The sequence below is a fragment of the Cryptomeria japonica genome, chromosome 3 (assembly GCF_030272615.1).
Source record: "Cryptomeria japonica chromosome 3, Sugi_1.0, whole genome shotgun sequence".
NCBI lineage: Eukaryota > Viridiplantae > Streptophyta > Pinopsida > Cupressales > Cupressaceae > Cryptomeria > Cryptomeria japonica.
In genome coordinates, this window is record NC_081407.1 from 85,397,161 (window position 1) to 85,409,671 (window position 12,511).

The 12,511-nt window shown below is 34.5% G+C and overlaps 1 protein-coding gene across 1 annotated transcript; it reads left to right on the forward strand.

The window, feature by feature from the left end:
• The first annotated feature begins 2,278 nt into the window (after positions 1-2,278).
• Positions 2,279-4,509, forward strand: LOC131873964 (probable calcium-binding protein CML25). The gene is made up of 3 exons (XM_059217154.1): positions 2,279-2,458; positions 2,642-2,789; positions 3,986-4,509. Exons 1-3 carry the CDS (start codon positions 2,279-2,281, stop codon positions 4,507-4,509), a joined length of 852 nt encoding a protein of 283 aa, XP_059073137.1.
• Positions 4,510-12,511: the final 8,002 nt, after the last annotated feature.

The following is a 12,511-nucleotide window of genomic DNA, read 5'->3' on the forward strand; positions in this document are numbered from 1 at the left end:
AATATGCATGTTTAGAATAATTTCTTTATCATTTTAGCTCAATCATAGACTAATATATCATTTTAGGATAGTATTTATACTAACCTTGTCATCTTATAAATCTAGTTTATTGCATTTCTAAGATCATGCATAGTTTAGGATGCATCTCATTCTAAAATCTATCAAAGCATCCCTCATTCTTACATTTTCCATCCCTAAACCATTTTGCTTAGTGATCTGAGAGCAAAAACATTGGTTTGAGGGACATTGTAAGATAGAGAACCATGGGACCAACCTTGGGAAACTGAGTAATACTTCACTACTCCATAGCTTGCACCAAGAAGTCCTGTGTGTGTGTGTGGACAAGTATTTTGGAACATTTTTCACATATTGAGTTCTCTCCAACCACTTTTCCCGCATACAGTAGAAATGACCCTAAATTTCTCTAGGGGAATGAAAACTAAATTAAGTTACCAAGAGAGTGTAAAATTGGGCTCATAATTAATGAACACAATTTATGACACTACAAAACAATAAATAAATAAAATATAAGTATATAAATGGATTTTATATCGAAATGTTGTTTTAGTAAATACATTTCTTAACATTGTGTTATTGACAAAATGAAAGTCAACAATCAAATTAGGATAGATATTTGGCGAATGGCCACACTAACATTAATTCTTATGTTTTGATTAATAGAAGTGGGATAGGCTAGTACCATTACGTATCCACAAAGCAACACCTGGGGTACATGAGGGGTGCACAACCAACCAAAAAATACCCCCCACTAATACAAAGCAAAAACCCAATAGGGACGCCCAAGAACCAACAACGAAGCTAAAAAATCAACAAGGGCAGAACCAGAGAAATAGATTACCCAAAAAGCAAAACACTAGCAAAACGACCCATGAAAGGCACAAAGAGATGGCCAACTATATGGGGGAATTTTTATCCTACCAATCTTGACATAAAATTGGAACACTATCACAAAATATTGAGTCTAATAAACTTTACCATCACTATGCTACATGAATTCTGATTTTAACACTAGATTATCTTGAATACAAAAATGAAAAACTTGAAACAAATTAATATTTCTCAACTTTAATAAAATGATTATTTTTAAACATAATCAATTTAAAGATTTCTTTTAAAATACAAGAATTATTACCATATTTAAATTTGAATCAAATGATAAAAATATTGGCAAAACTATCTTCTAAAGGCATGGGATTCCAAAATACCACTTTGGAAATTAATATTTACACCTTAAACTACTTAATATTTGAATAGAATGAATTTTATGTATTGTGATCTACACAGTATCAAATAAATAATATCTTTGTTGGGTATATGAAGGCCAAATGTCACATGGTTGTTTGTCTTCCCTAGAAGACTCTTCATTTCATATTTGATATGTTTATATAAATGGATGTGTGTAGCCCATACATGATGTACTGTGTAATTGGATATTGGTTAATAAGAATTCTCCCTACGTTTCTGGTGGACGTAGCCACTTAGTGGTGAACCACGTTAATCTTGTGTCTTGAGTTCTTTGTTGTGTCTATTATTCTTTCTGTTGTTTTCTGTTCATTATTATGTGTTTTCTCTGCTCGTCTTTAAACTAACAATTGGTATCAATGCTTGGGTGAAGTGATTGAGTAGAGATGGAAAGGTAGATAGATAAAGGATTGAAAATTCTTGAGAAGATGCAGAAGTTCAAAGTTAGAGAAATTAGTTGTTGGTATTGTGCCAAGCGAGGCCACATCAAAAGAAATTGTTGGTTTCTCGAGAAGGATAAAAGACAACCAAAAGATGAAAACACTAATTCAATCATCAAAGATTTTCTTGCAAATTTAGACTCAGTGGAGAGTAAAATTGTGCATGCAAAAGTTAAAACAAAACGCCATGTTCATTGGTTGGATGGCTCGAAAAAGAGGAGACTTCGGCTGAAGAAAAAGAGGGTTTGAAGAATTTGTTGTTTAAAGATTTTCTTTATTCAACTAAAGAAGAGGATGTTGAAGAGGAGGACGTTGAAGCGAGTGAGGATGAAGTTGAGGAAGTGGAGACCAAGACTCGGGATGATTATGAAACTAAAAAATTATGAGGTTGAAGGAAGAGAATCTCCTACTCACTGACAAACTGATTTGTATGAACCAGAAGTTGATGGTTTTGGGTCGCATCATGAATATTGGAAAAGATAACTTTGAGAAAGTGGGATTTTTCTGAAGAGACCATATTTCAGCAAGAGGAAAGTGATGGGAAGCTCCTAACAGAGGACTCTTTCCTCACAAAAATGTATGCCTTGTTGATAGGAAAGCCTTTCTTTGTTGGAAAGAATCCACAAGAGGATTTGGGGTACCTGGAGATTAAATATCCTAGAAGCGTAGGGATTATAGAGCTCACGGAGATGGGAGAGAGCCTCTGGCTCAAGGTTGTGCAAGATCCAGAAGACTTCAGAAAGGCTGAGGATAAGGTCTTTGAGGAAAATGAATTTCAAAAAGAACAAAAGAGTGATGATTTATTGCTCCAAAATGTAGAAATAGAGGTAGAGTGGAATGCATTGATTGCAGGTACTGCACAAGTTTCTGTACAAAATATAACAAATGTGGCAGCCCACTTACATAAGAGTATTGTATCTGGTGTTGGTCAAATGAAGAGAGAACATGGGTTCCAATCTGGCCAGTTTGATGGCAGTAGTAATGATTCATTTGATTTGTTTATGTTGGATGTTGTGGGGCCGAATGAGAGTCGATGTGTTCCAGATGTGGGTAGTGAGGCAACTGTGAGAATTGGGAGTGATGTTTGTAGGCTATTCACACCTGTATGAGAGTTTTATATTTCGGTATTAAAATCTGATAATGGTGATCTTCTAGATATTCTATTATGGGGAAGCACAAAAGCAAGAGACTTTGATGGAGGAGTGTATTATGCATTTGTTGATAGTAGTGTTCCTAATTATGGATTGTCGGATGAAGTAGTTAGAGAATATGTTTTTAACTCTGATCTGACTTGGGGAAGATTAATTCGCACTGTTCATAAATAGAGTTTGGCAATATCAAATCTTCTCAAACGCTGGTTGTAGTATGAGTCTTGGAATGGATATGCAGGGAATGTTACAGGTTGTGTCGGTTGGACTTCATGGGGGAGATTGTTGGGTATATGAAGCCCAACAATCACATGGTTGTTTGTCTTCCTCAGAAGACTCTTCATTTCATATTTGATATGTTTATATAAATGGCTGTGTGCAGCCCATACATGATTAACTGTGTAATTGGATATTGGTTAATAAGAATTCTCCCTACTTTTCTGGTGGACATAGCCACTGAGTGGTGAACCACGTTAATCTTGTGTCTTGAGTTTTTTGTTGTGTCTATTATTCTTTATGGTGTTTTCTGTTCATTATTATGTGTTTTCTCTACTCATTTTAAACTAACAATCTTTATGCATCATCTATATAAAAAGCAACAAAGAAATTTCCTTGTCTCGCCATCAGAAATATAACTTTGACTTGACTAGCAATCTTTTGGTTGTTTATTATGAATGTGCCTACAAAATGACGGCTTCTTTCGCTTAAACCTAGTAATACCGGTTTGGAAACGCGTTGAAAAGATTCGATACTTCAACTTTTTTGCCTAATGGATTCCCGCACAAGGTTATGCGTTATATCGGATTTATGTTATTTTTTGAATTACTCTCCTGCATTATATTATGAACAATCTCATTCTCTCCCTCTTGAATTTACTTGTTTATTATGGTTCGATGATTTGGTTTCAGCATTTGTATCATGCAAATAAATCATAGAATTTTTTTGCCACGTCATGAAACTCCAAGAAGAGATAACGTTCGGCATTTCTATCGTTGAAGAGGGATCGTTACATCTTCCTTCCAATCCATTTTTTTACGCGCCCAGGATCTCGTTACCTTCCTTTTCATCCTATAAATAATTAATAATGCGCAGAGGGTAATAGTTATACCCATTACTTGCCCTTTTGATCTGCAGGCCACCATTTATTAATTTGGAAGCTTGATCGAACGGAGTCCACAACGTTGAAGGAAATGGCTGATCTTAATGAAATTCGTAGAATGTATGACATAGTGGATGAAAATGGCGATGGAGAGGTGAGCGTGAGTGAGATATGTGGCTTCATGAATAAGCTCAGAATACAAATCTCAGAAGAAGATGTGAGATTTATGCTCAGCACTTCTCTTCAAGAGGATTGTAGTGGCCTGCGATTTGAACAATTTGTTGAGGTATATCAATCCATTCTTAACAATAAAGACGATAAAGCGAGAGATGAATCAGAAGATTTGATGCAAGCATTCAGTGTATTTGATGAGAATAAAGATGGATACATAACTTCAGAGGAGCTGCAACATGTCTTGTCCACCATGGGATTGATTCCGTGGAGCCAAGACCTGCAACAGTGCGAGCAAATGATATGTCGATTTGATTTGGACCGCAATGGAGTGTTGGACTTCGCTGAATTCAAAAATATGATGTCTTCGACTGAGGCTTCTACATGATAAACGGATTTAAGTTCTTTGTCATGTTTGTGTGCACTTTGTAAGCAAATAGAATGCACATTGCTTTCAATTTCTATCGTGGGCAATATTTCCATTTTATCCTTTTCTTGATTGTACTAGAACCTACGAAATTTTCTATGATTCTATAGCAATTCTAATGGTTTGTATTTATTTCCACATTTCGTTCCAAAGATTACCTCGTTACTTTTTTGTGGAAAAATTTGGACAATTGTCGCTTGGAACCACATTTTTGGTGAATCTTGGTGATGAATATTCACAATTCATCCTAAAGTAATGATTAATCTTTTATTATAATACTATTCAAATATTCTAAATATAATAAATAAAATTTAAAAAGTAATAATAGTTATTATTTTTTATATTTGGGATTGAGATGGTTAATGTGCATTTGTTTATATTAATGTGTTTAAATTATAAAATTAAAAACTATTCATTGAAAAAATTTGGTGAAAAGGAATTAAAATTTATTAATCAAGAGATCTAAAGAAAATACAAGAAGACTTTCATATAGTCATAGCTATGACATAAAGAAAAATAAGGACTAGCCAAAAAGGTCTCCCCACAAAGCCAACAACTTTGACAATACATGACCCTAGAAGAAATTTAGAAAGAAGTAAAAAGTTTAGCTCGCATCTTTTAAAAATGGATGTAAAAATTGAGCAACCTGATCAGGAGAAAGAGAACCCCAATCACAAAGATTCCTTCCTTTGGGAACATCTAAATTCAATTTAGCTAAAGAATTAACAACCACATTCCATTCTTGACGGATATGAACAAAAGATATGGAGTTGAAGTACTGTGATAGATTAAAAACTTGAGCACTAAGAGAAGCCAAATGCTAACAAGAACTCAGAAAATCCTTGTTATTTAAAAGAGAAACTAATTTGATAGAATCCGTCTCACATATGACATGCTTCCAATCCAATCCACAAGCTTTTTGCATAACAAGAAGGGCACAAGTTTCTATTGATTATTGGTATGAAGAGTAGTAGCCACATAACAAAATGAACTACACAAAACCATAACTATCATGACCAACCTCTCCAATAGTTTTGAAAACAACATTAGGAATAGGATTCCAATGACCATCTCTATTAAATTTTTGAGAAGGAAATTGAGAAGCATGAATCCAAGAGTTTTTTTGTGGTAATTTAATAGCTGCTATGATATATCAACCTTTTTATTGATATCTGGAATTAAACTTTGCATCTTCTACTTCTTGATGCCTATCTACGCTACTACTAGAGGCATAACCCTGAATTGCTATAATGACCAAAATTCGTGTCTATGACTTGGCTCTTCTTCTATCTACACTTCCATTAGCCAAGGACAAAACCTTGTTGCATTACATGTCCAAAATGGTGTTGCCCCCCACCCCCACTTCCCCAAAATGGTGAAACTGGAGAGTTTCAAAAACCATTTTGTTAGATATTGGTAGTCTCATCCCAGGGTATAAACACCAGTATATATTATATTGCAGTTAATGGGAACACTACAAAAATGAAATAAAATTGAGGGTCCTCATGGCATCTTTGTCTTCCTCCTTTCCTAGCATACACTTTGACCAATAATTCTAGTCCATAGTCTTTATGGGCTAGCAACTTCATAATTCAAAAAGGGGTCTTCCTCCTCACTATCATCCACCTTCTCCTCTATTATCATAGTGTCAAATTCAGTCTTCTCCTCATTTCTTTCCAAGCCCTCACTTCATGGATAATTCTTGACCCAATTTTCCCCCTCATTTAGCATTATTCCCATTAAATTCTTCAGAAATGGAATATTTATGGAAATGGTTATCTTCCTCCCTTCAAACAACATAGGATCCATGGTTTTGACCAACCTAACAATTTTGACACCTCTTTCCCCCACCTACGAACCACATAGTCCTCTTCTGGGAGAGGGGTCTATTAAACACTATCATATACTTAAAAGGGGGGGTGAATCAGCACATACTTTATAAAATTGATTATTTTAAGTGTTAACCACAACATATATTCCGTTAACCCTATGCATGAAAGTAAACAATTGAAATAAGAAGGAAATCATAGAAGAACACCAAAAGTGTTACGTGGAAAAATCAAATTGAAAAAAATCATAGTGAGAATCACACACAATAAATGTATGATTGTTTATAGGATGCAAGCCATAGGCCAACGAGCTCATTGTTGTTGAGAGGACTTGCACAAGTAAGCTATAGTACCAAAGGGAAAGATACACTAAGAATTTATGTAATTCAAGATCACTTCCCTAGGACATGATACATAAACAAAAATAATGACAACATAAGATAGAACCCCAAGAGTACTGCATATACAAAAATGCTTATTAAGTTCACAAATCAAAATACATCTAAAGTAGTCTTCATCTCTATACTCCTATGCATTTGAATAGTTGTATTCTTTCGAAATTACTTTGGTCCACACACACACACACACACACACTTCACAGCACAATTATTCGATCCTATAAATTTTATTGACAACCTTAACAAAATTCTTTAGGCTAGCCTAAAAAGAGAGAATATGTATATTGTATAACCATCAACCTCAAAACAATCTCCAAAGAAAATTCAAAATAAAAATGAATCATTTGATGGGCTACACCATGTTAGCACACCTTCTAGATATATCCAATATAGAAATCATGCAACCACACATTACAACATAGAGAAAAAACATATGAGTCAGTCTCAAGAGATGAAACAAATAACTCCAAACCAATGTAATAGACATAACCACCAATCAAAACCAAAAAAAAAAATGTGTTGATGATCAAGGAAGCAACATAAAACATTAGGTAACTTGAAGCAACCATCCACAATACATGTATCATCAATCAGTCTAAGGAATGTAGTTTATTCCTTCATATCACTTCATAGTATAGAGCTGACTAAAACAAGACATACATAACCTCAACTATAGATCACTTTAATACTAAAAAGTTGAGAAATGGTAAAATATTATATCTACCAACATTGTATAGTCATCATACATAGATCCACCACAAATCGGATCCAAAAGGCTTCTGCATAACCTTACTATTATTAAATTATCCATGACATAGACCATCTTCACCTATACAATATTTTGACATCTCAAAATTGAAGAGTATGTCTACACAAATAGAATGAAGCAGTCACTGGTTAGGAGGGACATCAAAGAGATCAATTCGAACCAGTTAGAAAGAGTAAACACAACAAAAAAACAAGGGCATGATGTAGGCAATGCATAATAGATTGTTTTATTTCATGAAAACTGATTACAACCAACCAGTAACAACCGGATTATAGAAACCGGCTCATAGGACTACTAAAACATGCTCAAAGTACAGAATAGGTCACAACTAGGACCTTCAATATTTAGATCTATCTTCTATTCTCAATCTAACTACTTGATTTTTATATTCTAATTCTCAATTACAATGATTTATACGATCCAAGGGGATCCGGTCAGCCCAAAAAGGGATCAAAACCCAAAGAACAAGACGTAATGTGTAAAACTAACAAGGTCTTCCTCCACTAGGAGATTCCTTTGGAAAATCCAAAGGATGAAATGTAGATCATGGGAAAAGGTCCGCCACTCGCCAAGAAACATAAGAATCAATGCTTAGAGCTCTACAAGCTATGGAAGGGGTCTGGTAGATCACAAATGCAAATAGGTCCAGGCAACCGGTACCAGGAAACTGTCATGGAAACCTATAGTGATATAACATCCCAAAAACTTATCCAAATGCTCCACAGTTTGGTAATAAGGAATATGATCAAGTCTTCAAGTAGAATCCAACTCCACAAGATCCGATTACCCAAATCCGAGACACAGAGAAAGAAATGTTGAAACTGCAAACAAAAAGGAAAATAGAAAGGAAATATTTTTGGTTGATGCAAGATTGCTATGAACCAGGGATACTCCTGCATCATATAATATTTTAACTGTATAAGCACTTGATACATATTTTCCATAGCCTAGAGAAAAGGCCAAATAGACAAACTATTCATCCAAACAATCACAGTTCTCTAAAGCATAACTTTAGATTATCAAGATCACCAATAGAGCATTGGAAAATTTATATAAAATCACTCTTTGTTGTCACTGGAATTAATACACATACTTCATACACCTGCATGACATATACATCAACATTTATCAACTACCCTTAGATCATCCGCACACCATAGAACAACTTTCGAATGCACGGAATTGTTAAGTATCTCTATTGCACCAATCAAGTCTAACAACACCAAACTGCAAGAGGGAATCATTCTTTACACATCTACATGATCACAAAATGATACAAATTACCTTTCATTAACATGTAGCTAAACACCATATCAAACCATATCTAGACTACCCAGACTACTTTCATACAAACAAGTTTGACGTCAATGACAATATAATCTTGTATTTTGCAACAAGATCATCTTCTTGTTGTCCACATTTTATAGGACATAATCAATTTCACTTAAGCATGGGTTCTTGAAAACCTTCTGACATAACATCCTTGCCCCCACCTTCATTTCACCTATTTCTAGGACCACCACTAGAAGCATGGAAAAGATATCAGTATTTACACGGTGCCTATGACACACTCTCAAAAATTCACCCCCAAGAATTATCTTCACTACATGAATGTCCTAATAGTGGGAGGAGTTGAGCATGGTTTTGAGCCTCTCCTCAAAGACCTTTCCATAAAATGACATCTGATACTTATTGCATATTAGCTTAATGGGTATGTTCATTATTGATGGTAGACACTATAGCTCTCTAACCAATATGCAAGAATCAACAATATTTGCCAAGGCATATAAATAATATGAATTATCTACAATCATTAAATATTAAAATATGTCTTCACCATAACATCACCTTTGTCTAGTTATGATATTACAAATCTACTCATATTTGTAAATGAGATGGGTAATTAACGCCTAGATAGTATGTCACATGCTTAAGCTAGAACTCTATGTGCGGTGGTGATTCTTACATCCCAAATGTTGAATTGGCCACTAGTACATCATATCTGGTCTCTAGAGAAACCTTCTATTATACTTAGTATGCTCAAAAGAATCTGATGCCACTAGTACATTGTTCCATATGTGAAAATGAGATACTTTTTCATCTATCTCTTATAGTGTACAATTAGTTATGATGCGAAGTTTCAAGTCCAACTATTGTATTTCTTCTGAACTATTCACAATCTCCATGCCATGTCATCTAGGAAGCTCTATCCATGACATGTTTGGCTAGCTCATCTATGATTTTTTCCCTTCATGTTATATATGTGATAGTTTAAAATATGAAAATCTACTTATGAGGTCATAGATTGGCATCAACCATGAACTCAACTTTTTATTTGGAATTGAGCTAGGAATTATGCGAGATTATTTTTGGCTTCCGCCCAAGTGTTCTAATATTTCCTCTAAAATTTTTCCATTATGGTCACATGCAAATAATCCAATGCCCCTAGGTCCTAGCTTCCCCTTCGTAGCTCCATCAAAATTAACCTTGTTCCATCCTTCCTTTGGATCCATCCATGTCACCCCTATTTCGGAAGGATGGATTTGAGACTTTGAAATAGAAGAAACAAGAAAATTACACATACCCAAATGTTTGACAACCATGAGATCAATGGGACAAAAGTTCTAATCAAAAAAACATTTAGTAGCAAGAGTCTCATGAACTAAAATTGACATCTTATACCAAACATACTTTATGAGGTTTTAATGTCCCTAAAAAATATGATAGTTCCTCTCTAATAACCAAATTTTTAATAGAAGAAAAATAGGACCAATATCATAGGTCACCACAAGAAAATAGGTAGCAGTAGGAGGCTATCCCAAATGAGCCCAAAAATTAGACATGGAAGTAGCATGAACAAAATGATGATTCCAACACCACAACCATTGAGCCCAAAGACCCAAAGAAAAGGGACATTGGAAGAAAAGGTGAAAATAATCTTCCTCATTAAGCCCACAAGAAACACACTTTGAAGGTCCTTGGAAACCCCTTTTAATGATATTATGCCAAGGGAGATGCTAATTTGGCTAAGAACAAAAATGAAGAAATTACAATCAGGTCGACAAGATTTATTCCAAATATTTTTGCATTAATTTAAATTTGTCAATCTATTATTTTAAAGCACTAACAATTGATAACCATTTTTAATAGAATAAACTATTTTAGGATCAAAACCCCAAGCCAAAGTATCATGCTTATGTAAGGAAGAACAATGTCAATCAACCAAAATAGAAGCAAGAGTTTCATGAGATTCACTATCCCCACCAAGAGCCCAACTACTCATATCCATCCATAAAAAATTGGGAAATATTTCCCATCTAATGACTTTCCTTGAAGTCAGCAACTTTCCACCATCCTATCTCCATAAAATAATTACTCAAATGGTGGATCAAAGAGAGGAGAACATGATAGGAGAATGAATGTCCTAGGAATTTGTCTAAAAGAGAGCTTGATCACCAAAATGTGCAATCATAAAACACCTTATTTAACAAGGGAAGCACATTTCCCTATACTATTCCATATCATATCTAGAACCTTTACCTATCAAGTCAAATCTTGGAGCTTCATGAGAGCCTAATCTAAGAAGCTATTTATGATTAATAATCTTTTCCCAAGGTTAGCTTTGTTGAGTATGTGCCATCTCCAATAAATTTTAGAAGCTAAAGCTTAACTATTCATCTCATCTTGCCTAAGGCCTAGACCATCATCCTATTTAGGTGTATAAACTCTAGCCCAGCTAACAAGATTCCATTTTTTAATATCCAAATTTCTAGCCCATAAAAGTTTTCTAGAGAGGGAATGAAACCCCCTTAAGAAATTATTGGGGATAAAAAGACTCATACACTTATAACCAGGCATGTGATATTAGATCTACTTCTAATTTTTGTTTTGGTGACAATTTAAGTATAGAATTAAATGATGAAGATTTAAAATAGTATGGGACACATCTCCTAGATTTGGGGAGGTAAAATCAATGTTTGAAGTGGTCCTAAAATTATTCATGGAAATAGAAATTAAAGTTACAACGAGAGTGTAAAATTAGGCTCACAATTAAGGAATACAATTTACGAGACTACAAAAGGATCATCAAAAGTCTTTTTCAATATATGCTCCACATTATCATTGTTGCATCGTATGACTAATTTTTTTATCCAACTATGGATCATCAAACATTGAAACAACTTCCACATAAGGTAGATTAATTTAATCCCTTTATTTAAAAAATAAAAAATAGATTTAAGAATATTAATGTATTTAATATCAAAAGTTAATTTTAGTAAATACATTTCTTAACATTGTGTTAGTGACAAAATTGAATCCCACAATCAAAATTAGGCTACAGATTAGCCAAAAGACAATGATAACATTAATGCTTATGTTAAAGATTTCTTTTTAGCATTATGTTGAGTCTAATTAACTTTAGTATCACTATTTTCCCGTTGAAACCGCTAAAGTGAGAGAGAATGGGCCTTGGGTTGCAAATTCTAGTGATAGCGCCCTGACTATCAATTCTAGTGGCTTTTCTAATATGGCCATGTCTGCAATACAAATGAAATCTTTGAGACAGTGGTTGCAGGTATTCATTCTCAGGACAATGGTGCATTGGTTTGGTATGACAAGGCAACACAAGTGGAAGAGGGTTGGATTTCTGTCAAGGACAAGAAAGAAAATTTTTCTCAGCCTTATTTTGACATGACTCTCTGCTCCCACAAGAGCATCTCTAAATATAAATCCTGATGGTTCTTGGTTGAGGGCTGGTTTTAGGCTGGCTGCAAGTTGTTCTTTATGCAACTTTGTTTTAGGTAGGCTGGCTGCAAACTATTCTTTTTTCAGTTTTTATTCCATGGTTGTCTGTGCTTTCGTGTTCCTATGTTTGGACAACTTTATGGTTGAGGGTTTCAGATCCTTTCAAAATCTTATTGTAAAGGGTTTTGGGTCCCTTCAAAACCTGTTTTTGCTGTAATAAA

Coding starts and splice junctions, on each gene's coding strand:
- LOC131873964 (XM_059217154.1), top strand. CDS start 2,279: ATGTATGCCTTGTTGATAGGAAAGCCTTTCTTTGTTGGAAAGAATCCA. Junction 2,459..2,641: donor TCAGAAAGGCTGAGGATAAG/GTCTTTGAGGAA, acceptor GGTCAAATGAAG/AGAGAACATGGGTTCCAATC. Junction 2,790..3,985: donor GAGAATTGGGAGTGATGTTT/GTAGGCTATTCA, acceptor TTTGATCTGCAG/GCCACCATTTATTAATTTGG.